Source organism: Babylonia areolata, chromosome 18, assembly GCF_041734735.1.
Source record: "Babylonia areolata isolate BAREFJ2019XMU chromosome 18, ASM4173473v1, whole genome shotgun sequence".
Classification (NCBI taxonomy): Eukaryota; Metazoa; Mollusca; class Gastropoda; order Neogastropoda; family Buccinidae; genus Babylonia; species Babylonia areolata.
Window position 1 is genome coordinate 34,890,649 of NC_134893.1, and position 27,436 is coordinate 34,918,084.

At 42.4% G+C, this 27,436-nt stretch overlaps 1 protein-coding gene and 1 non-coding gene across 4 annotated transcripts in view; one reads left to right on the plus strand and one right to left on the minus strand.

The window, feature by feature from the left end:
• The window catches only part of LOC143292708 (dnaJ homolog subfamily C member 13-like), an 88,742-nt gene that overhangs the window by 22,316 nt on the left and 38,990 nt on the right, over positions 1–27,436 (minus strand). For all 3 annotated transcript variants that reach the window (XM_076603224.1, XM_076603225.1, XM_076603226.1), the window contains exons 28-45: positions 27,204–27,406; positions 25,749–25,833; positions 23,923–24,123; positions 22,822–22,976; positions 22,063–22,264; positions 20,798–20,913; positions 18,644–18,722; positions 16,398–16,530; positions 14,936–15,120; positions 13,730–13,804; positions 11,164–11,280; positions 9,510–9,689; positions 8,968–9,150; positions 6,998–7,111; positions 5,335–5,451; positions 3,868–3,921; positions 1,163–1,283; positions 763–854 (exon numbers count right to left, since the gene is read on the minus strand). In XM_076603224.1, the coding sequence (XP_076459339.1) occupies positions 763–854; positions 1,163–1,283; positions 3,868–3,921; positions 5,335–5,451; positions 6,998–7,111; positions 8,968–9,150; positions 9,510–9,689; positions 11,164–11,280; positions 13,730–13,804; positions 14,936–15,120; positions 16,398–16,530; positions 18,644–18,722; positions 20,798–20,913; positions 22,063–22,264; positions 22,822–22,976; positions 23,923–24,123; positions 25,749–25,833; positions 27,204–27,406 (2,412 nt within the window). The remainder of the gene's footprint in view (positions 1–762; positions 855–1,162; positions 1,284–3,867; positions 3,922–5,334; positions 5,452–6,997; positions 7,112–8,967; positions 9,151–9,509; positions 9,690–11,163; positions 11,281–13,729; positions 13,805–14,935; positions 15,121–16,397; positions 16,531–18,643; positions 18,723–20,797; positions 20,914–22,062; positions 22,265–22,821; positions 22,977–23,922; positions 24,124–25,748; positions 25,834–27,203; positions 27,407–27,436) is intronic.
• On the plus strand, positions 2,847–2,965 carry LOC143293187 (5S ribosomal RNA). Its single transcript, XR_013056740.1, has one exon. It is a non-coding gene; the product is annotated as a 5S ribosomal RNA (ribosomal RNA).

Here is a 27,436-nt window from a genome sequence, read left to right on the forward strand (position 1 = left end):
AGTGTGTCATTCCCCCCAGACAACGCACTTTTGGTTCTACATTCAATCATTTCCTCTAGTGTACTCTTACATGTATGACAGTTTTTACCCTGATATACAGACAACCAAACTCCATTTTTTATTGTGTGCATGCTGAGTATGTTTGTGTTTCCATAACAAACACTGTCACGGATTGTAGGATCTTAATGCGCCTATTTGAAAATAAAAGAAGTATCTGATCTTTAGCAGTGTTCAAACATGAAGGGGATTAAGGCACTAGCAGATCTGCATCTGATAATCTGAAGGACCCCAAAAAACTGCACCCTTTACCTACAAGGCGCCGACACAAGTTTGACTCAACCATTTGGCTATTCAAAGATTCAAAGAAATGTTATCCTTTTGGGCGTGTGTGGGTTACAATAACAATACACACTTATTGTATCACAACTCCAGTCCAACAATGTCAAACGAAACAAGCATAAAAATATACCAAAATTAGAAATAGAAAACTAATCATAGTTTACAACAAAGCACATGACCCAGCGACCAAAGATGGACTGAAACATGATTCCTGTTGATGTTCACTCTATCAATGGCGTAAGGCTAGTCAATTTCTTTTGCGTGGGAAAGTTGGCTGCAGTGGGGAAACTTTAATACAATGTGGAAAACAGTCCATTTACCATGACCCGTATGGTGGTGAACTGTCTAGTTGAATAACGTTACCCATGGCGAAAGAATTAGAAAACAAAAAACAAAACACAACAACAAAAAACAACTGCTTACCTCCAAAGTAAACTGCTGCAAGGGACCACACTTTTCCAAGCGAAGGAAAGCAAACAGCAACTTGAAATGACCGATACACTTTGCCTCGACACCTGTAAAACACAATCTGTCATCTTCAATAATTATCATAAAACTGTTTATGTGAAGGGATAGGTGCATGCTGCATGCCTGAGCGTGTGATTGTGTGTGTGTGTGTGTGTGTGTGTGTGTGTGTGTGTGTGTGTGTGTAGTGTGTGTGACATACAAATAAAAAACAACAACACCTTTAAGACACATGTATGCAAGCAAGTCTGGTAGAAATGTTTTTCATCATCAAAACCAGCAAATCCTCCAGTCTCACAGCCATTCCTAGGGGATGCACCATTTTCAAACTCTAGAGGGAGGAGGATGGAGCACGTACCTGGGCTGGCCCTGATGATGTTGCGCAGAGCCTCCAAAGCCATCTGGATCTGAGCCAGTCGCTGGGTCTGGTCAGTGCTGCCTTTGCTCTGATCCTGCATCATCAGCATGGAGTGCAGGTACTGCACACACAGGTGGGTGAGCAGGTGATTGCTTCACAACTACTAGTTGAGCCCAGAAAAAGAAAAACAGTGGTTACTGAGGCTTGAGGGGAGTGACAGGGGGTTGGAGGGGGCGTGGGGGGGGTGAGCAGGTGATTGCTTCACAACTACTAGTTGAGCCCAGAAAAAGAAAAACAGTGGTTACTGAGGCTTGAGGGGAGTGAGAGGGGGTTGGGGGGCGGGGGGGGGGGGGGGGGGTGAGCAGGTTATTGCTTCAGAAGGACTATAAGTACTTGAGCCCAGAAAAGGAAAAACAGTGGTTATTGGGGCTTGAGGGGAGGGAGGGCTCGGGGGGAGGACTATGTGTAGCTGATGGTTAAGGGGGATTGAATAGGTTGGGAGGGGTTAGGCATGGGGAGCAGATGATTCCTTCAGGACTATGAATAGTTGAGCCCAGAAAAGGAAAAACCCAGTGGTTATTGGGGCTTGAATAGGGGAAAGGAGGGCGGGGGTGAGCAGGTGATTGCTTCAGATGGACTATGTGTAGTTGAGTCCAGAAAAGGAATAAACAGTGGCTATGGGGGCTCCAATGGGTTTGAGGGCTGTTTGTTCTTGTAAACTGATCCAGTTGCGTTTCAGCCTGGGGTTCTTAAAAGACTATGAAACTTTGTAGGACTGTTTCGTGTCGATTATAGCTTCCAGCTAAATCAGCTGCTGACTGTGTCACACAACAGTGCAGCACCCACACACCCCCTTTTTTCTGCTTGCAAGTGTATGAAGTGGAGTGATGGCTTAGAGCTAACGTGTCCGCCCAGGAAGCGAGAGAATCTGAGTGCGCTGGTTTGAATCACGGCTCAGCCACCGATATTTTCTCACCCTCCACTAGACCTTGAGTGGTGGTCTGGATGCTAGAACCCATGGCAACAAAAGGGATGTTCCTGGCAAAATTCTGTAGAAAAATCCACTTCGATAGGAAAAACAAATAAAACTGCACACAGGAAAAAAAAAAAAAAAAAAAAAAAAAAAAAAGGCTGGCACTGTAGTGTAGCAATGTGCTCTCCCTTGGGAGAGCAACCTGAATTTCACACAGAAATCTGTTGTGATAAAAAGAAATCCAAAGACAAATACAAATATATGTTTTCCAGTCAAAGTGGATTTTACTACAGAATTTTCCCAGGGACAACACTTCTTGTTGTCGTGGGTTCTTTTAAGTGTGCTAAGTGCATGCTGCACAAGGGACCTCGGTTTATCCTCTCATCTGAATGACCAATCCAAGGTTTCAATCAGGGACGACCACTGTGCTTCAGAAAACAAGAGCAATGCACAAATCGAACTGCTGAAACTGGTACACAACTGTTCCAAAATGGCATCAACAATTACAGCCAAGATTTCAGAAGAGATTCAGTGAGACTCTCAACTTCACTTACTCTTAGACAGTACATGTAACAGAACAGAAAAAAAAGTATGATAAAAAGGTGTGTACATGTACTATTGGTTGATTCATGGACTGATATGGATACTTATGTTAGCACCTATCCTCAGTCAGGTGTCATTTACGGTTCCCCGCCGGGGACAGCGATTTTTGCCAACGGCCGTACCATGTTGAAAACACCGGTTCTCGTCCGATCACCGAAGTTAAGCAACGTCGGGCCTGGTTAGTACTTGGATGGGTGACCGCCTGGGAACACCGGGTGCTGTTGGCTTTCTTTTTTCTCAAGGCCTGACTAAGCGCACTGGGTTACGCTGCTGGTCAGGCATCTGCTTGGCAGATGTGGTATAGCGTATATGGATTTGTCCGAACGCAGTGACGCCTCCTTGAGCTACTGAAACTGATACTGATACTTACACAACAGGCTGCCTACCATGCTGCACCAGTCTGGGACCCCCCGCAACAGTATCTCACAACCAACCTGGAGATGGTGCATCGCAGATCAGCCCCGCGACTTATGCATGACTTCCGCCCCACCACCAGTGCAACCAAGCTTATCACCAGGCTGAAACTCAACCCCCTCAAACTGCACCGCACTGCAGCCAAGGCCACCATGATGTACAAGATCATGGGTGGTTTGGTTGAGGTGGCACCCCGGGAAGGTACTTTAGTGCGGACAGTTAGAACAGTCCGAGGCCACAAAGAAAAACTACAGGTACCCTTCTCCTGCACTGACTCCCACAGGCATTCCTTCTTCCCTTCACCTGTGGAACCAGATTCCAGACCATATAATCTCAGCCATTCCCCTCAGTCATTCAAGACCAGGACTGAGTCCTGGCTGCGAGCCTCAGGCTCAGTATAGCTACAGGACAGGGTCTTTTTTTGTTGTGTTTTTTTTGACTGATGTTGTGTGGGGCCCGGGTTCCCCTGGCTGAACTAGGGGGCTTAACGGTCACACACAGACATCAGTCATCTAGAGCGCACCCCCCTGTTGTGGATTGTTGCCCTGTATAGGGATTACCACACGATTATCGACAAGACAAGACGAGAAGCCAACTGACAGCTGTCCTTCAGTGCTCATTCAGTTCCTGTGTCATTCAGTCAGGATTCAGTCACACACCCACACACCCCCACCCCCACTTTGTTTCACATGCAGTTTTCAGGTGCCATGATTACCTGTGCTTGTGACCCCAGGAAGTCCAAGAGGTGGATAGTGAAGGCTTTAGGGTCCTGAAAAAAAAGAAGAAGAAATAAGACACATAGTGATGCCAGTAATGTCATGCCCTAGGTCAGACACTGTTGTCTTCACTTGTTGACCACTATGCTGGCTTGACCAGTTAGGTCACCAGATGTTCTTTTGTTACTTTTATATAAAAAAAAAAAAAAATTTCTGCTGCCTGATTCACGTTTCTCCCCATACCTTACCACATCAATGTATGACCTCAAACGTGGCACAATAGGTGTGTCATCATGCGTTGTGTTGTTAGAGGTAGCAACCTTTTCATGGAATGGCTTCTGTTTTCTTCTTGGTGAGAGAGAGAGACAGACAGACAGAGAGAGAGAGACAGAGTGACAGAGTGTATGTGTATGTGTATGTGTGTGTGTCACATTTGTGAAGGTGTAATGATGTAAATATGTATGCACTATCTTTGGGTCCATCCTTTGTCATGCTGTGTGTGTGTTGGACTTCGCTGTGGGCTGAGACACTGTGTTTGGTGAGTGACAAACCTATGCATGCACTATCAATTTCCACATGGATGAATAAGATGCATTGACTTGTATAGTGAGTATCCAGTATATGCAACTGTGTACAAAATACAATGAATACAGCACAATATAATGCACTACAATATGATATCATAACAACAACAATAACAAAACATCAACAATAAAAATAATGGATACTTATACAGCACACTATCCATAAACCACTCCGAACTGATCTTTTAAAAACAAAATCAAACTGCCAGTACAAAACTGAAAACCTAGCAGAAAAGAGAGTATGTATGTGTCGTGTATGAGTGAGTGTGTGTGTGTGTGTGTATGTGTGTGTGTGTGCGTGTGTGAGTGCATGCATGTGTGTGTGTGTGTGTGTGTTTCTCTGTGCGTGCGTGCGTGTGTGTGTTTCTCTGTGTGGTGTGTGTGTGCGCGCGTGCATGTGTGCGTGGGTGCATTTATGGGTGTGTGTACTTGTTATTGTAAATAAGCCATTTCCAGTGCAGGAAGGTGGAAGAATGGTTAAGACGCTCAGCTGCCAATACAGAGAGTCCGTGAGGGTGTGGGTTCGAATCCCGCTCTCGCCCTTTCTCCTAAGTTTGACTGGAAAATCAAACTGAGCGTCTAGTCTTTCGGATGAGACGATAAACCGAGGTCCCGTGTGCAGCACGCACTTGGCGCACTGAAAAAGAACCCATGGCAACGAGAGTGTTGTCCTCTGGCGAAATACAATAAAATGAAATCCACTTTCATAGGTACACAAATATGTAAGCATGCACTCAAGGCCTGACTAAGCGCGTTGGGTTATGCTGCTGGTCAGGCATCTGCTCAACAGATGTGGTGTAGCGTGTATGGATTTGTCCGAACGCAGTGACGCCTCCTTGAGAAAGTGAAACTGAAACTGAAACTGTTTCTCCTGATGATTACCTCCAGAGGAAAGGTGGGCTGCTCATTGTAAATTCTGACAAAGATCTCCCCCACAATCAGCTCCTTGGCGTGGATGTCAAACTCAAAGTCTGCTCCAAAGCTTGGATCACACTCGCCCTGCAACATCCACAACACAGGGATGAAAAGCTTCAGTGTCAGTTGCTTTTTTCAGGGAGGCTGAGTGGATTCTGGAAGAATGGTGTAAGGTTAATGCCAATAAGATGAAATGGGCAGGGCGGAAGGAAATAAAAAAACGAAACAGAAAAAAAACAAAAAGAGTGTGTCAGCCAACCTTTAGATTAGATACTGACATGAAAGAGTGGAGTGATGACATATTAACTTATTCAACTCTGCACCTGCCCTCTGGGTGGGCGCCGCTGATAGCCATTCTCCACCTGAGCTCGAACAGCTGCCAGGCGAAGAAACCCGGTCACTTAAACCAGTTTGTCAGCTCACATTAAACTGCTAGGGAAGGGAAATAACTGGAACTTAACTTCCTTCCTCATATGCATGCAAAGTTTCGCTCCAAAGTTCGAATGACTAGTGTGTCTTTTACCCGGTTTTCCGCATCGACATGGCAAAGCATCAAACAAAGGCTTACTGTACAGGACATGCTTGATGAAATTATGATGGACTCTGGCAGTGAATTCTTTCCAGATAATGATGATCTGACACAAAATTAGCAACTGATCTGAACAAAGTGGTGGACATTTGGGTCAAGAAGATAGCCCAAACCTTCGACATTGTGAGGAGCTGACATCTTACTATTTATGTTTTTAATGCAAAGTTATAAGAAAAATATTGCATCTCTTGTCTGGGGACTTCAGCATCCCCTGTCAAGATTATATTTCTATAAGCATGCAACATTTGGTGGTACTTGGTCATGTAGTTAAAGAGTTATTATTGTTTTACTTAGTAATGTACCCCCTTTCTATTTCTTTTCTCCTCTCTGCAGAGGCTCTGCTGAGTCAGCGTAGATCAGGCGGGTAGATCAAACATTTCACTGTAACTTCTGAAATATGCAAGTAATAGCTATCGAATCAGGCACACTTATTGCAATATGATTGCTCTTTTGAGCAGCAAGGTTTAAATTAATATTAATGGATAACTGGTCTGTAAGAGAGCGTTAAAAAATACACTTTGTTAAACAAGAGCCAAAATGTTTACCATTCTGAGTTTTTGAGTTAGATTTACAAATAGAATATCATATCCATTTCCTTTAAACTTTACCAGTACATGTCAAAATTACATTCCAATCATTATTTGAAGTTTGGCAGCTATTGGTTGAGCAGATGCTGAAAAATTGTAACTTAAGTGAAGCCCCTATCCCTGTTGATGCAGCCAGGCCAAAACACGCCAGGCTGGGAAGCTGACTGATATAGGGTGCATAAAAATTTCCACACTTATGTTGTGTTTTCACAGCATCACCCACGCACAAACACACAGAAGTAGAAACAAACAAGAAACAACGAAACGCCTGCATAGCAGACAACGCAACACACACACACACACACACACACACACACACTGCAGCTGATTAAGAAAGTAGGGGGTAGTGGAGTGAGTGCAAAACCACACACACACACACACAAACACACACACACACACACGCGCACATAGTAAAAACAAAAACAAAAAAAAAGAGGATGACAGTGCGGCTTACATTGCGAATCATTTTCTGCTGGTTGTCTCCCAAGTACTCTGTGAGTTGTGCCCTTGCTGCGTTGTCCCAGATCAGGTATGGGTTTTCTGTGTTGCTGTTTAGTATCTTCAGCAGCTGGGAAAATATCAAACATCTATCAATCAATCAATTAATCAATCACTTTCTTGTCTAATACAAAGTTAAGAAATTCGCCTTCAGGCTTGTTGTAAAGAAAATAAACCTTTATTTTAACTTTTAGAAGTGAAGACATTCATTCCCTCATTTTAAATTACAACACTCACATCAACATGGTGGGAAATAGTTGGGCGTAAGGGACGGAAGGGCGCTGCACCATCAACATCACAGTCGACGTGTTAACAATATAAATACAAGATTTGACATGCAAATACATTAGCTGATAAGTCTTAATCACAAAATTAAACTTGATTATACATATATAACAAGGAAACCTAAAGAAATACACAGTCACACACACACACACACACACACACACACACACACACACACACTCATCCAGGGCCACAATGCAAGTTTAAGAAAAAATAAGTTGCAGATTAAGACTATTTTATATGTAGAATGGTAAATAATTCATATGATAAAGTACTAAATGAATAAATCACTTCATCTATTGGATTAAGGCACATAAAATCTAGATATAGATCACAGGCATGCAAATAAAAGCTGAATTTTGTAAATAACAAGATAATCAAATATAAATCACACTGTGTGAAAGTCAAATATAGTCAGTGCAAAGAGGCATTTAAAACATATACCGCTGTAGGAACGAAAGATTTTTAAAACATGTTTTTCTTTTTCTATGAATTGAAGTAACTATACCTGAATGAATGCAGGGGACTCCTCACAATTTCATGCACAAACATGTCACAGACAGTATGTGAAAAGCTGAAGATATCATTACCAAAGGATATCTCTGATTTTACACAGGATTCCACAGTTTTTAAATGTACTTCAAAGAATACTGCAACATCAATGAATTGCACATTACAGGCAAAGGCATTCATTATCATATCTGAATGAAACCAATGAAAACAACAAAAGAAAAATAAGTGACCACTGGATTTAAAAAAAACAACAACAAAAAACACATAATGGAACATGGTCATTTACATGATAACCCCTGAAATTCTGCCTTCAGCAATTTGTGCATCACGATGTTTACTAAATTCCAAATCCCAAAGTGTAATACAAACTGCTGTTTTCCTGTCTTAAGCATAGACTTTCAAGGCCAATGCACTCATTTTATGCATAAGTCAGGCTGGTTAAGTGGATGTGGTGTAAAGTAAATGAATCAGTCCGCATGCTCTGATGCTTCCTTGAAACTGAAACAAGAACGCAAGACCTGAAGCACATTTGGGGCACCATTCAGTGACAGGCCCCGACAGAGACAGGAGTGGTGGATCTGCACTGTTGCCCTACATGCCACATGGGCAAAATGGGCAGTAAGTAGAACTGAAGCAGACATAGATTCTTTAACTCTGCCCATGCCCATCCCAAGCCTGGATGCAAAATGAGGAGAGTTGGACAAGGGGTTAATGACCCCTCTCTGTTGAAAAAAAAAAAAAAAAAAAAAAATGCTACAAAAACTCCAAATGAGAACATCAACAAGAAAGAAAGAAAGAAACTTAACTCATTCTACCCCACAGCTACATGCCTGCTGCAACTCCCCCAGACCAGAACTACATGACACCACTGCAGAAATAACCGGGTGGTTCACTAAAACCGCAAAAATTGTTGATTCAATCAGTCAAACAAAGCTCTGTTTTCATGCTTTTGAAATCTGTAAACAGTTCAGTTTAGAATGCCAACTGTGTACCAAGCAAGAATAAACGAAATTAGAATAGTGTGCTGGAACGAGAATACTTGTACCTGGTCCACAGGGGAAGTTATCATGGTACGAGTTATCTCGCACCTGGAGTAGAATGAGTTAATTAACCAGACACACTCTTTACCTCTGAGGGATTGGGGTTGGCCAGTTTTCGAGCGAGGTAGGGTGTCAGCAAGGCCATGAGGGCTTTCTTGATGGTGGGGTTGTCAGGTGGCGTGCCCCCCTCACCCTGTCCCCGGGGCCCACTGTATCCAGCCACTCGAGCGCAGGCACACACGCTCTGCTTGGCTAGCTGGTTGGCTGCCTCCTGTCACCAACACACATGCCAATTCTGTTGTCCTTTTGCTTGAAAGACATAACTTCTTCTTCACAACGAATTGACTAGATATGGTGGTGAATACACACATACACACAAAAATAAAAACAAACAAACCAACAACAAAAAACTAAACCACACACACACACATACACACACTGACTGATCCAGCTTTCAATCCTTCACTTTTTAAACACAGACACAGGTAAACATTCACACACACACACACACAAACAATCACACACACACAGAGAAACAAACACACACACACCGACCCCTTCTCTCCTCCTACACACCCTTCCTGAAACACAACCCCCCCTGTCCCCCCACCTCCCTCCACACACACACACCTGCTGATTGCTCTCCTCGCTGCGCTCCACGCCCCCCTCGTCCAGGGTGAAGTCGTACTGGAAGAGGTTGGGCAGCAGGTGCCAGAGCACTCCTGCATGGAACAGCTGGGTCTGCAGGGCGATGTCCACACAGAAGGCGCTGACACACTCCGTCACCACCACACACAGCCGGGCCAGATTCTGAGAGGAAAAAGAGAGAAAAAAAAAATATTGTGTATCGGATCGAATCACACACTCACCAGTATTTTGTTACTCTGTGAGAAAAGAGTAAAACTATACAATACAAAACAACACATTACAATACAGCACTGACACATGGCACTGACACCAACTCACAGCACTGACACAGGGCACTGATGCACAATACTGACACAAGGTACTGTATTGTGCCGCACCACGTTCTGAGGGTGAAACACACACCACACAGCACTGACACATCACAGACACAGGGCACTGACACAGGGTACTGATGCACAATACTGAGACATTACACTGGCATATGACACTAACACTGACACATGGCACTGACACCAACACACAGCACTGACACATTACACTGACACTGCTATAGAACTCTGACACACTTCATCACCACAACCACTTTCAGCTACGCCAGGTTCTGAGGGGAAAAACAAACACACCACAGCACTGACACAACACTGACACACCACATAGCACTGACACACCACTGACACACTACTGACACACCACCACACATAGCCGTGCCTGGTTCTGAGGGGGAAAAAACACGTCACACAGCACTGACACATGGCACTGCTAGTGCTACACAGCACTAACACACTTTGTCACCACCACACATACTCGTGTCAGATTCTGAGGGGAAAAAAACACACATCACAAAGCACTGACACACCACACAGTACTGACACACCACAGCACTGCTACACAGCACTGACACACCACAGAAACATGGCACTGCTACACATCACTGACACACTCCGTCACCACCACATATAGCCATGCTAAGTTCTGAGGGGAAAAATACACATCACACGGCAGTGACACACCACAGCACTGACATTCTACACAGCACTGACACACCACACAGCACTGACACACGGCACAGCTACACATCACTGACACACTCCGTCACCACCACACATAGCTGTGCCAGGTTCTGAGCGGAAAAACACACATCACACGGCACTGACACATCACAGCATTGACACACATCACTGACACACCACACAGCCCTGACACACGGCACTGCTACAGATCACTGACACAATCCGTCACCACTACACACAGCTGTGCCACGTTCTGAGTGGGGGAAAAAAGAGAAAAAGTCTCAACATACAGGATCGAATCCCACACTCACCAATATTTTGTCACTGTAAGAACGTTCTCTCTTCATTGGGAGAGCAGCCTGAATTTCACACAGACAAATCTGTTGTGACAAAATAGTCAAATAATACAATACAATACAATACAACAATACATTCTCCATGGGGAGAGCAGCTTGAATTTCTCACAGAGAAATCTGTTGTGACAAAATAGTCAAATAATACAATACAACAATACATTCTCCATGGGGAGAGCAGCTTGAATTTCTCACAGAGAAATCTGTTGTGACAAAGAATAACGATACAACACAATACAATGCAATGCAATACAATACTGTCACACCACTAACCTTGAAGTACAGGATCCTACACAGATCCTGAAGGATACCAGAACACTCCAGGATCTTTCCCCGACAGGCCTCGAACTGAGCAGCCACAGTGTAACACTTGGACACATTCAAACACACCTGCCAACACAAAGATCACATTGTAAAAGTACCGTTCAACATGACGGAAACCTGAAACCTAGTCTACACTCACTGGTATGCGTGACAGGCCATTTAAACAAAATTCTTCCTCCTCCTCCAAAGTGGAAGTTTCCAACTCAAAACTCAAACGTGATTTTAAATATATATATATATATAATGTGACCAAGCGCTATGCTAGAACCACTCAGAGCACGGCTACAATAAAAAGAAAGAAAATCTAACTGAACCCAAGCAGAAACACAGGCAGTGACCAGCTTTTGACAACAATGTACAAAAACTTTTTGTGTGTGCTTTACTGGGCCTGTACCACTGACATCCCTCCAAAAGTATCTCCAACAGTATCAAGTATAGGGCAACAATAATTGTCAGACTGCAGTCGCAGTGTATAATCAGACTTTCCAAATCATGTCCTTCTGTAACATGACAATTAAGAAGGATGGCAGCAGAATGGTTGAGACATTTATTTGCCAATACAGTGTCTGTATGGGTCTGGATCTGAATCTCAGTATAGTCTTTTCTCCCAAGTTTGACTGGGAAATCAAACATAGCATCTAGCCATTCAGATGAAATGATAAACTGAGGTCCCATGTGCAACACACACTGAAAAAGAACATGTGGCAACATACATGTCCTCTGGCAAAATTCTGTATGAGAAATTCACTTTGATAGGTACACAAATATATATGTATGCACTCAAGGCCTGATTAAGCATGTTAGGTTTATGCTGCTGGGTAGGCATCTACCTAGCAGATGTGGTTTCACGTATATGGATTTGTCCTCCTTGACAAACTGTGATTGAAACTAAAACCGACAAAATTCAGATCTCTCAAGCTTCAATATGTTAAGATGACACTGGTGCATTATGGGTAGAAACTTTTTGACAAGTACAAGATGCAACATTGATCAGAAACTCTCTCTCTCTCACACACACACACGGACACACACAGACACAGACAGTTTCTTAAGTAACAGCATATTTAAAAAAATTAAAACTGCCTTTCTTTTGGTCATTCCATAATGTGTTTTTTGTTGTTTTTGTTGTTAGTTTATCCAAATGTCCAACAGGCTGAAAGTACCTGTAAGTATTCTGACACTGGACTCTCTCTGTTTTCATTGGGTCAGCTGATTTTATGATTAGTTAATTCAATTCTGGTACTTTCTTTCCATCCTCCAAATTTCCTTGTCTATCAATTCCTCTTTCTGGTTACATATGTAATTGTATACAGTTCACGCAAGTTTTCACCAACAGATAGTGACATATCGATGACCAAACAATACACAACAGATAGTGGCATGTCGATGACCAACCAATACACAACAGACAGTGGCATGTCGATGACCAACCAATACACAACAGATAGTGGCATGTCGATGACCAACCAACACACAACAGATAGTGGCATATCGATGACCAACCAATACACAACAGATAGTGGCATGTTGATGACCAACCAATACACAACAGATAGTGGCATGTCGATGACCAACCAATACACAACAGATAGTGGCATGTCGATGACCACTGATACACAACAGGTAGACGCATGTCGATGACCAACCAATACACAACAGACAGTGACATGTTGATGACCAACCAATACACAACAGACAGTGACATGTTGATGACCAACCAATACACAACAGACAGTGACATGTTGATGACCAACCAATACACAACAGACAGTGACATGTTGATGACCAACCAATACACAACAGATAGTGGCATGTCGATGACCACTGATACACAACAGATAGTGGCATGTTGATGACCAACCAATACACAACAGATAGTGGCATGTCGATGACCAACCAATACACAACAGATAGTGGCATGTCGATGACCACTGATACACAACAGGTAGACGCATGTCGATGACCAACCAATACACAACAGATAGTGGCATGTCGATGACCACCAATACACAACAGATAGTGGCATGTCGATGACCAACCAATACACAACAGATAGTGGCATGTCGATGACCAACCAATACACAACAGATAGTGGCATGTCGATGACCAACCAATACACAACAGACAGTGGCATGTCGATGACCAACCAATACACAACAGATAGTGGCATGTCGATGACCAACCAATACACAACAGATAGTGGCATGTTGATGACCACTGATACACAACAGATAGTGGCATGTCGATGACCACTGATACACAACAGATAGTGGCATGTCGATGACCAACCAATACACAACAGATAGTGGCATGTCATTGACCAACCAATACACAACAGATAGTGGCATGTTGATGACCAACCAATACACAACAAACAGTGGCATGTCGATGACCAACTGATACAAAAGCACACAACAGATAGCGGCATTGTCAGCCACAATTTACAGCAGCATTTGGGACCCCTGCAGCAAGAATGCAGTGTGGCAAAGAAGTACAAAAAAGACGGTTTATTTACCTGGACGGCCAGATCATCAGGAGTGCTGGACTGACTCAACACGCTCACACACCTGGTGAAGGCTTCATGAAGCACCTGCCACCAAACACCTCAAAAATAATAAACGCTGCAGACATCCACCATCAGACATAATCATTTCCATTCTTTAAGATAAGAATAAAAGTTTATTTCTGTTTTACCTTCCGTTAAAATACAGTAAAACTCAAGGCACACCACATGTCTAAAATATAACCAAAAAAAACAAACCCATTTTACATAAAATACACAACTTCAACTTGAGAAAGTGTTTGGGTTTGTTCCAATGTACCTTTTATTTACCTGTGTGCTAGCTGAATCTGTAGCGTAAGCAAGACTGACTTGAAGTTGTGTACCTTGTGTGTGGAGAGAGGTACCACTCTTTACTATTTGTTAATCATTTGATCATTGTTTATTAATTTTACATAAAAATTGTGACCACAGGTAAAATTTCTGTATCAATCATCCCACGTGTACAATGCACACACAGTCACCTCAGCCACAGAGTGAGTAACCTTAATATATCATCTACCTAATCATAAAACCAAACACCCACACATACATGGTCAGATGAATGCATGCATACACAAAACACACACACATTCTGAAAAGATATGTTCTTGAGTAACAGCACATTCTTATCAAGCCTGTTGGTCTTATTGCTTGAAAAATGAATTAAAAAAAAAAAAGAAACTTCTCTTTCATCTTTCCAACTTCAAAAGTGTGTGTATTTTTTTTATTTTTTTCAACCTGTATACATTTGGAATGATCACACGAATCAAAACAGCAACAAGTAATAACTTAAGAAGGAAAGAAACCAATAATACAAAAAAAACAAAAACACGACAGTTACAAACGCTAATTCAGCGACTTACGTTATTACATAGCTAAACAGCATTACAGCCAAGACAACAATAATAGATACAAGAATACTTTCATCATCTATAAAGAGAAACTGTTGATAAAACAATAAAATTGTTAACAAAATGTGTCCAGTCGCCTCTCACTAGAGTGCCCCCATCACCACACTCACACACACACAAACACACTCAAACACACACACAGACATTCACACACACACACACACACACACACACACATATTCACACACACACACACACACACACAGACATTCACACACACACACACACACACACACACACACACACACACACACACACACACACACACCTGAATGCCATTTTCTCGGCGTAACTCCTCAGCGTTGAGAGCGGAGCAGTTGACTGTGTGGTAAGCAAGCTCTGCTGCTGCCGACAGGAGGGGAGCCGACTTGGAGAACAGCTGATCATCGCTGGTTTCCATCTGTATGGTCTTGATCAGCATGGGGTAGCCAGCGTATTTGAAGGGCTCAAGTTCTGAAATACAGACACCGATTAGTGGGGTGGTGGCCTGGTGGTATTGTATTTGTTTTTTTTGTCACAACAGATTTCTGTGTGTGAAATTTGGGCTGCTTTCCTCATGGAGAGCGAGTTGCTACACAGAGAGCGCCACCCTTTCTTTTTTTTGTATTTTTTCCTGCGTGCAGTTTTATTTGTTTTTCCTGTCGAAGTGGATTTTTCTACAGAATTTTGCCAGGAACAACCCTTTTGTTGTCATGGTTTCTTTTATGTGCATTAAGTGCATGCTGCACACGGGACCTTGCTTTATCGTCTCATCCGAATGACTAGCGTCCAGACCACGACTAGTCTAGTGGAGGGGGAGAAAATATCGACAGCTGAGCTGTGATTCAAACCAGCATGCTCAGATTCTCTCGCTTCCTGGGCGGACGCATTACCTCTAAACCATCACTCCACTGTAATACAATACAGCACAATGCTATACAATGCAACAAAACACAATACAGAACAACATAATGTATTGCACTGTTATCATTCTTCAGTCTGTGTGGTCCATGCCGCTCAACCCCAGGGTCAACACATGACCACAACCCACTGCCATATATTTTAAAATATGTTTTTAATTTACACATACATATAGAATAGAATAGAATAGAACAGAATATGTCTTTATTACCAAGTGTACCGGGGTCACAAGGAATATTGTGGGAGGTGGGGGGGTGGGGTGGGGGGGCGAGGGAAGTACATGACAAGATACGAACATAAATCGAAAATCATACACAAACACAGATACAGTAGAAATTAGGATACGTACAAGTGCATATCAGTATAAAAACTTGTGCATGCTCACACATGCACACACTACACACACACACATGCACGCATGCACACACACACGTTTGAACAGAAGCTGCACATTACATATGGATGGGGCTGATGACTAGATCTTCAGGTAGATGGTTATTGATATATATATATATATATATATATAAAAATGGTCATACACGTAAAAGCCCACTCATGTACATACAAGTCAATGTGGGAGCTGCAGCCCACGAATGAAGAAGAAGAAGAAGAAGAAGAAGAAGAAACACTGAGATGAGGAACTTTGCTCAATATTCTTCCTTTCGTTCCCTTACCATATCATTCAGGTCTCTCTACTCTATTTACTGTTTGAAATGACAAATACAAACAAACATTTACACACACACACACACACACACAAACACACACACACACACACACACACACACACACACACACAAACACACACACACACACACACACACACTGACCTTTTTTGTATCTGGAGAAGAGGATGGACTGGGCGCGCAGAATCAGAACGATATTCTGTGGATCAGGTCCTTCGCTCACTTTGGATTTGCTGCATAGAAACTCATAGGCTTTGTTGACTTCTTCAAACATTTCCTGGAAATAAATCATAAAAAATGTTGTAGATATCTTTTTTTTTTGTTAATAGAAAAATTTAGCCTTCCAAGGGTTTTGAATTCTTCAAATATTTAATTATGGAAAAAAATAATTAAAATGTAATTATTTCTTTGAATAGAAAAATCAGCCTTCCAAGGCTTTGTTGACTTCTTAAAACATTTTTCCTGGTAGAAATCATAAAAAATGTTGTAAATATTTTTTTTTAGCCTTCCAAGGTTTAGCCAATTTCTTCAAACATTTTCTGGAAAAAAATCAAGAAAAATGTAAATATTTCTTTGAACAGAAAAATTAGCTTTCCAAGGCTTTGTTGACTTCTTCAAACATTTCCTGGAAAAATCATAAAAAATGTTGCAAATACCTTTTTTTTTTTATTAGAAAAAATCTAGCCTTCCAAGCCTTTGTTGACTTCTTCAAACATTTCCTGGAAAAATCATAAAAAATGTTGCAAATACCTTTTTTTTTTTAGAAAAAATCTAGCCTTCCAAGCCTTTGTTGACTTCTTCAAACATTTTCTGGTAGGAAACATAAAAAATGTAAATATTTTTTCAATAGAAAAATTTAGCCTTCCAAGGCTTTGTCAACATCTTCAAACATTTCCTCGACAAAAAATTATTTTTAAAATGTTGTAAATAGTTTCTTGAATAGAAAAGTTTAGCCTTCCAAGACTTTGTTGACTTCTTCAAACAATTCCTGTAGAAATTATAAAAAATGTAAATATCTTTTGAACAGAAAAATTTAGCCTTCCAAGACATTGTCAACTTCTTCAAACATTTCCTGGAAAAAATCATAAAAAATGTTGTAAATATTTATTTTTAATAGAAACATTTAGCTTTTCAAGGCTTTGTTAACTTCTTCAAACATTTCCTGGAAAAATCATTTCTTTAAAATGTTATAATTTTTTCAATGAATAGAAAAAAAAAAAGCCTTCCAAGGCCTTGTTTACTTCTTAAAATATTTCCTGGGAGAAAATCATATAACAATATATAGCAATTTTTTTTTCAACGGAAGAATTTAGCCTTCCAAGGCTTTGTTGACTTCTTAAATCATTTCTGGAAAAATCTTTTTTTTTTAATGTTATAATTTTTTCAATGGATAGAAAAAAAAATTAGCCTTCCAAGGGCTTGTTTACTTCTTCAAATATTTCCTGGGAGAAGATCATAAAAAAAATGTTGTAAATTGTTTTGTTTGTATTGTTTTGAATAGAAAAATTTAGCCTTCCAATGCCTTGCTCACTTCTTCAAACATTTCCTGGATGGCGCTGGACTAAAGCGATGAGCTCTCACTGCAGACAGCATGCATCCCAAACCTCACACACAAAAATGTTGTGACAAAGAGCACTACACTACATACACTACCCTACCCTACGCTACTCTACATTACACTGTACTACAATACACTTCACCACCACACTACAATAAAATACAATGCCGTCAGATCCTCTAAATTGTGAGAACAGCCCGAATTTCACACAAAGAAATTTGTTGTGACAAAGAAACAATACAATACAATACAACAGAACACAATACAACAATCATCAATCAATAATAATCAACAACCATCTACCTGAAGATCTAGTCATCATCCACTTCCATGTGTAATATGCAGCTTCTGTTCAAACGTGTGTGTGTGTGTGTGTGTGTGTGTGTGTGTGTGAGAGAGAGAGAGAGACAGAGAGACAGAGAGAGAGAGAGAGACAGAGAGAGTGAGTGTGTGTGTGTGAGAGAGAGAGAGAGAGAGAGAGAGAGAGACAGAGACAGAGAGTGAGAGAGATAGTGTGTGTGTGGTGGTGTGTGTGTGTGTGTGTGTGTGTGTGTGTGTGTGTGTGTGCAGTACATGCATGTGTGAGTACGTACAAGTTTTTATATTGATATGCACTTGTATGTATCCTAATTTCTACTGTATCTGTGTTTGTGTACGATTTTCAATTTATGTTCGTACCTTGTTATGTACTATCCCCCCCAATATTCCCTGTAACCCTGGTACACTTGTTAATAAAGACATATTCTGTTCTATTCTATCATGCTAAGTAGCATCACACAGGAACAAAGAATGAGAAGTAAATGAAAAAAAGAGAACAACAGAACAGACTCACCCTTCCTTCAGGATTTTTGTCAGGGTGGTATTTCTGTGCCAGTTTGAAGTAAGCCTTCCTGATCTTGGACTCATCATGCCTGACACACAACAACAGTGTCCACGTAAACAGTGTCATTATCAGAATTCTAACACACACACACATACACACACACACACACACACACACACACACACACACACACACAGAGATTCATCATGCCTGAAACACAACAGTGTCCACGTAAACAGTGTCATTATCAGAATTCTAACACACACACACACACACACACACACACACACACACACACACACACACACACACACACACACAGAGACTTATCATGCCTGAAACACAACAGTGTCCACATAAACAGTGTCATTATCAGAATTCTAACACACACACACACACACACACACACACACACACACACAAACACACACAAACATGTGCTCGCGCGTGCACACACACACACACACAAACACACACACACACAGAGACTCATCATGCCTGAAACACAACAACAGTGTCCACGTAAACAGTGTCATTATCAGAATTCTAATACACATACACACACAAACATGCGCTCGCGCGCGCGCACACACACACACACACACACACATACACACACACAAGCACATAAACACACACACACACACAACCACACACACACACAGACTCATCGTGTCTAATATACAACAGTGTCCATGTAAACAGTGTCATTATCAGATTTCTAAGACACACACACACACACACACACACACACACAATACCTAACACTTACTAGAAAGCTGCAATTAATGCAGCAAGTTGATAAAAAACAAAAACAAAAACGAAACATATTCCACTGATCAGTTTGAGCTTCACAACTCCTCATGACCACATGGAGTTGGGGCCTAACAAGTAACATGTCAGACTAGGAAGCCAGAGAATCTGAGTGTACAGGTTTGAACCCCACACTTGATGGGTTCCAAAGCCGAATGGTTAAAGCATTGGACTTTCGATCTGAGGGTCCCAGGTTTGACTCACGGTGACGGCGCCTGGTGGGTAAAGGTGGAGATTTTTCCAATCTCCCAGGTCAACATATGTGCAGACCTGCCAGTGCCTGAACCCCCTTCGTGTGTATATGCAAGCATAAGATCAAATACGCACGTTAAAGATCCTGTAATCCATGTCAGCGTTCGGTGGGTTATGGAAACAAGAACATACCCAGCATGCACACCCCCAAAAGCGGAGTATGGCTGCCTACATGGCAGGGTAAAAACGGTCATACACGTAAAAGGCCCACTCGTGTATACGAGTGAACGTGAGAGTTGAAGCCCACGAACGCAGAAGAAGGAGAAGAAGAAGAAGAACCCCACACTTGCCAGTACTCTCTCCCACTCCACGAGACTTTGAGTGGTGGTCTGGATGCTATCCATTGAAATGAAATGATAAACTGAGGTCCCATGTATAGCATGTATTTAACCTATGTGGAAGAAATTCTGCAGAAAAATCCTCTTTGGTATCTTCTTCTTCTGCGTTCATGGGCTGTACCTCCCACGTTCACTCATATGCACAAGCATGGGCTTTTATGTGTATGACCGTTTTTACCCCACCATGTAGGCAGTCATACTCCGCTTTCGGGGTGTGTGCATGCTGGGTATGTTCTTGTTTCCATAACCCACTGAACGTTGACATGGATTACTGGATCTTTAACAATTTTCTGCTTGCGTATACACACAAAGGGGGTTCAGGCACTAGCAGGTCTGCACATATGTTGACCAGTGAGATTGGAAAAATCTCCACCCTTTACTCACCAGGCGCCGTCACCAAGATTCAAACCTGGGACCCTCAGATTAAAAGTAACGCTTTAACCACTCGGCTATTGTGCCTGTCCTCTTTGGTATAAAAACAAATACACTTGAAGGCTGAAAGAAAAACGTGGGTGGTGGTGCTACACTGTAGCAACACGCTTTCCACATGGAGAACCGACGATTTTTACACAGAAAAATCAGTCGTAACAAAGAGTAACACAGTACCATTATTATACCACAGCATTATAAATGTAACCATAATAAAAATGAACATTTATGGTCCATCAATTGATTTTTAAAAAAACCCAAAGAATATTCAGATTCATGAAATCATGTCACACAATGAAAGTGGTTGTGTCAAAAACAAGTTGAAACTGACCCTCCAGTGCCTTTGGACAAGTTCAGAACTGTGTAAGCCTCATCTATGGACATGGTGGGAGGCTTCTTTTCCACTTCTTTCTTCCACGCATCCAGAATGTCCTTCAACAGCACCACCTGCAAAGAAAAAGGACATTTTCTGTTGTATATGTAAACTCAAGGGAGATAATATACTATGGGAGGCTACTAGCGACAGCTACTTTTGATTTCTTTGCCCAAGTGGACAAGTATTTAGCACAGGACAGGAATCACACCCCTGCCAGAGTCTACACCGGTGGGTCACAGTGTGGTATGTGTAACGAAAAAGGAATTTCCTTCCAGAAATTAAGTTTGATAAACATTCCTATCCTACTTCAAAAAATGCGAACTGGATGGATGCATTTTTGCTTTCCTGCCTTTTTCCAGTCACCATTGTAATGTTTGTTTACATTAACGACTGGCTCGATTGTTGTTGAATAGTGTTGTGTGCAAACCACGGGAAGTAACTCATATAGTTTCAGCAGAAGATCTTAGTGGTTAAGTCTCTTCGAAGACTGTCTTTTGTAAATAACTGAGTCTCCGACAGTCACAACACTACAACCATTCCACGCAACATAATGCCAGTGGACTATGACTAGAATGTGCCAGAAAAGATGATAAATCTGTATATGCCCAAAGCTGGTTATGAAAATATAGTTTCCCATTACTCTTGTTTCCCAGTCTCTGCTTCACCCCAAGCAAACTCACAGACAGCTTGATTAGTTGTTCTTCTCTCTTCCTGGAGAGAGCAGTCTGAATGTCACACAGAGAAATCTGTTGAGGCAAAGAGTGACAATACAATACAATACAATACAATATAACCTGATCCGATCCGATCCAATCCGATACGATACGATATGACATGATACAATGACGGACACAATAGCTGAGTGAATAAAGTGCTGCACTTTCAATCTGAGGGTCGGTAATGTTGCCGGGTGGGTAAAGGGTGGAGATTTTTCTGATCTCCCAGGTTAAAATATGTGCAGACCTGCTAGTGCCTGAACTCCCTTTGTGTGTATAAAGCACTCAGGAGATGAATTACGCACATTAAAGATCCTGTAATCCATGTCAGTGTTATCGGTGGGTTATGGAGACAAAGAAATACCCAGCATGCATCAACCACGACAAAATCATCAGCAAGTCGATGTTGGTTGTGTAATGGAAAGAAGAAGAAGATGCAACACAACACAACACAATCCAATACAATACAATCCAATACAATACAACACAATACAGTCTACTCACAGGATCCTTGATGGGCCAGTCAGGGAAGCGAGCAGTGTCACAGAGATGCTTGAGGTAGTAGATGTTGCAGAAAAGCTCGTTCTCCAGCTGGGGGAAGTTGACGACTGGGATGGGGCAGTACTGGTACAGCGCTCGCACATTGCTCTGCAGGCGAGGGGAGTAGTCTGCCAGGTGTGCCGCTATCTTCTCAATCATCAGGCGTCTGGATGCGAACAACACTTTATCATTATCATCATTATTATTCATATTATTATTATCATTTTTATCATCATTAATATCATAATCATTATTTTTACTATTATCGTCATTATTATCATCATCATTCTTGTTATTATCATTATTATTATTGTCATTATTTTTTTATACTTATAAAGTGCCAATCTTCGATCAGAGACCCAACTCTAAGCACTTTACAAACGCAGAGTTGTTTGCACAGCAGGCTTACCTACCTGGGTAAAGCTGATTGACAGCTGCCTTTTAGGTGCTCATCATTCATTTCCTGTGTCGGTCAGTCAGACTTTCAATCACACCCACACATACACGTAGGTATATTACAGTGGGTTTTTCTGCAGTCTTGCCAGGGACAAGCCTTTACCTGATCATTTCAAATACACCAAATTTGCAAGACAGAAAAGAACTAATTTTTCATTCCAGATACAAAACAAAACAAAAAACCCCTACATAATCACAAATTTTTCCCCAAGCAGGGTTTAAGCAGATCATGTTTCCGAAAGAAAACAAACCACCAAACCATGTTACCTCATCTCAGCATTCCAGATGGCCTCAGGCGTGTCAAACTCTCCGAGGAAGATCTCAGCGAACTTCTCTGGTGCGTAGTTCTCCAGGTAGCAGACCATGGCCTCTGGCAGAATGTGGCCCATCACACTGCGCACCATGATGTCTGATGTCTTGTTCTGCAACGGTCACCACAGTGCTCACACTGACAAAAACTGCTGATTCATGTGCGCGGCACGCCGGCACACACACACACACACACATTCATTCTCTCTCTCTCTCACACACACATTTATACATAAGCACACACACACACGCACACACACACACAGTCACACTCACACACACACTTTTTCTCTCTGTCTCTGTCTTACACACACACACACACACACACACACACATTCCTTCTCTCTCTTTCTCTCATACACACACACACACATGCACTCTCTCTATCTTACTAAAACACACACACATACACACACACACATCCTAAACACACACACTCTCTCTTCCTCCCCCCCGCCCCCTACACCCATCCACAAAAACACACACAAATACACACACTCACTCTCTCTCACATATACATACACTCTCTCTTTCACACATACACACATGCGCACACACATTCATGCACATGTATAAACACACTCTCTCATATACACCGCCACATACCCCCCCTCCCCCCGCCCCCCCCCCACACAGACACTCTTTCTCTCACATACACACACACACACGAACACAAACACACACACTCTCTCTCTATGTCTCTCTCTTTCATTTGAACGTACATGGACAAACACACACACACTCCCTCATATACACCCACACATGTGCACACACATGTGCACACACACACACACACTCTCTCTCCCTCACACACACAAATGCATATGCATACAAACACACACACACACACGCATTATACACACACACACTTTCTCTCTCACATACACACAGACATAGACACACACACAGACGGACACACAAACACACTCCTTCTCTCTCTCTCAAATGCACCCCACTCTCTCTCTCTCTCTCTCACTTTCTCTCTCTGTCACACACAATCACCAACCCATCCACCCACACACCCACCACACACCTACAAACACTCACACCCACACACACCTCATCCGATCTGAAGGCCTGCCGGAGGTGGGTGTACTTGAGGAAGCGGGCAATGGGCAGCACGTTGGAGCCGGTGTACATCATGACGAAGAAGAAGACACCTGACAGGTAGAGGCGTGACAGGGACGGGTTGTCCTGCATCACCAGGTACAGCAGGCTTGTCACCTTCTCCACCAGCACCGGGTCGAACGTCAGCAGCAACTGCAGCAGTTTCAGTTTCAGTTTCAGTTTCAGTCTCTCAAGGAGGCGTTCCTGCCTTCTGACGAATCCATACACACTACACCACATCTGCTAGGCAGATACCTGACCAGCAGCATACCCCAACGTGCTTAGTCAGGCCTTGAGTGCATGCATTTATGTTTGTGTACCTATCGGAGTTGATTTCTTCTTCAGAATTTTGCCAGAGGACAACACTCATGTCGCCACAGGTTCTTTTTCAGTGTGCCAAATGCGTGTGCGATTTATCATCATATCCAGATGACTAGATGCTCAGTTTGATTTTCCAATCAAACTTGGGAGAAAGGGCGAGAGCGGGATTCAAACCACACACCCTCACACACCCTCACATCTTCCTCCAAAAGCAGTCGTGTGGAGAGGCTAGAGAAGGGGTTCTTTTTGTTTTGTTAGCTTGTAATTGTTTTGCTGACAAATGTTACATGTCTGTCTGAGCGTGTATGACTGCGTGCATGTATGAAATCTGACTGAATGACACATGAAATGAATGATGAGCGCCCAACGGCAGCTGTCAGTCGGCTCTACCCAGGTAGGCAGCCTGTTGAGCAAATGACCCCCAGAGTTTGTAAAGCGCTTAGAGCTTGCTCTCTGACTGAGGATAGGCACTATATAAGTATCCGTATTCTTCATTCATCATTCAGTGAGGGTTGGGTTTTTTTTTTTTGTTTGTTGTTTCACTGGCAAGGAGAGTTGTTTGTTTGTTGTTGTTTTGCTGGCAAGGAGAGCTGTTTTTGCTTTTGTTTGTTGGTTTGCTGGCAAGGAGGGTTGTTTTTGTTTGTTTGCTTGTTGTTGTTTTGCTGGCAAGGAGGGTTGTTTTTGTTTGTTTGCTTGTTGTTGTTTTGCTGGCAAGGAGGGTTGTTTTTGTTTGTTTGTTTGTTGTTGTTTTGCTGGCAACGAAGGCTGTATTTGTTTGTTTGTTATTGTTGTTTTGCTGGCAAAGAGGGTTGTTTTTGTTTGTTTGTTGTTTTGCTGGCAAGGGGGGTTGTTTTTGTTTGTTGTTGTTTCCTGTCCAGGAGGGTTTTTTTCTGCTGCCCCATCATCTTCAGCCATTTCAATAGCATCACTCCCACATCGTTGCGTCCCACGTCCCCTCATGTAGAAAAGATGAGCTTGTTAGCTTCATGAGACTGGATAATTCCAAATGAATTAATAGCACATATCCCACATTTTACAAAGTTCTTTTTCTCTCTCCCTCTTCCCCTTCTCCCCCCCCCCCCCACTTTCTCTCTGAGGTGCATGCATGAGCTTGTGTGTGAAATGAGTTTGTTCATGTTTGTGTGTGCACATGCATATGTGTGTATGCCTGCAGGAGCATGTGCATACATGCAAATATGTGTGCTTGTGTGTGTGCATGAATGCACACACATGTGCATGAGTGCGTGCGTGCTTGCATGTGTGTGTGTGTCCATGTCTCTGTGTGTGTGTCCATGTCTCTGTGTGTGCATGTGCGTGTGTGCCTGTGTGCTTATGAACGTGCATGTGCAAGCATTTGCTTGTTTACACACAAGAGTGAAAGAAATCCTCTCAAGCCTATGTCTTCCTCCCCCCCACACCCCCACACTCCCACCCCCTGGTCCCCACCATTGACACACCTGCACAAGGTGAGGGAGACAGGTGGCATCTGAAAGTATCCGCTTGACCCGTGGCAGTGGACGAATGATGGCACCATCAGTGTCCCTTCACGACAGACAAAAAGAAAAATACAACAAATTTGCTTCCACTCCACTCTTGTAACATGACAATTTTACAACAAAAGCTGAACTTTCTAACAGCATACTGAGACTAGAGAAAGGCACAGATCAGAACAAGCTGCGTGTAGCGCAGCCAACCACAAAAGGCCTGAAGAAAAACCTGAAGAAAAGCCTGAAGAGTGTATGCATATGTATCACTGGAGTGGAAACGAAATAAGTGGAATATTTCAGAAAAGAGAGTTTGAGAATTAAAAATTACATTAGATTATAAATGTCTTTAATAATGTGTGAATTATTTTTGGAAACAAACTCGCAAGCACTAACACAGAAATAAACAATAAGACACCATAAGCCTCGGTCTCTTTTTCATCAGAATTATCACAATTATCTTCTGAATCATTGCGCATATTTTTTTCATGATTTCATCAAACGTTCAAAAGGACTGCGAGTCTGAGTCTGTCATGAAATCACCATTTTTAAGAAGACAAACTCTCAGAAGAAAAGTCAATTTCACAAGAACTGATTGCCTCAATGAGTCGGAAAAGGGAAGAAAACCACTGTTATAACCATTTACTAGCCTATCAAAATCAGACAGTAGTTCTCAACCTTCTAAAACATGCACAAACTTATGATGAAATACATCCCCATTTACTAGCCTTTCAAAATCAATAAGTGGTTCTCAACCTTCTAGAACATGCACAAACGTTTGATGAAACACCTCCCTCAATGGAATGTATCACAGAAGGCTCCTACAGCTCCACTAATTCAACAGGAAAAGCAGTCAAGGGGTTAAAAATAACAGTTAAGAAAAATGAAAAAAACCCCAAAAAACTGCACATCACATACTTCTCCCTAAAAATCTACCTTTTGTTTTCATTTCATTTCATACATAGAAAAGAAAAGCCATGTATCCCCATGTCAAATAGCATGTTCAATTGCTGATGACATTAGGTTTTTGTCATTGTCATTGTCATACCTCTTAGGGTATGCCAACGCTTGGCTTGTATCAGAGACTGACATAAGTTTACGACTGGGCCAACAGCAGAGTGAGAGCTGTATGTTCAATTGTTTCTCCACTGCAATGGAAATTCATTAACAGCTTAGTATTTTGTGAAGAACTATGACTCTTAAACTGGGAGGCAAGATTACACTGGCTCTTAGTGCTGCAGCCTCGGGGGCAAGTTGGCCTTTGGAGACCACTGTCCTAAGGACCTCTTGGCTGAGAGAGTGGGGGATGTAACTTGGGCTAGACACTCTCCACTATGATCAAATTCTAGCCCAGAAAAGTCAGGACAGCAGTTGCCTCCTCTGCTGTCCTGATGATCACAGTTGAACATGACTGACTGTAATGCATACCTGCTGGGGTAGTACTCGGCCATCCTGATGAGCATGTTGAGGACCAGCGTGGCCAGGTCACTCTCGTTCATGACGGCCTGCCCTGTGGCCATCAGCGTCCACTTCAGCTGGGGCACCGTGTGTAGGGGCCGCCAGCCGTCCATGCCCTGAGCCCAGCACCGTGTGTCCCTGTGCACCACGTGCTGCTCCCAGAACTCTCTCATCTGCCAACATTACATTGTATTGTATTGTTT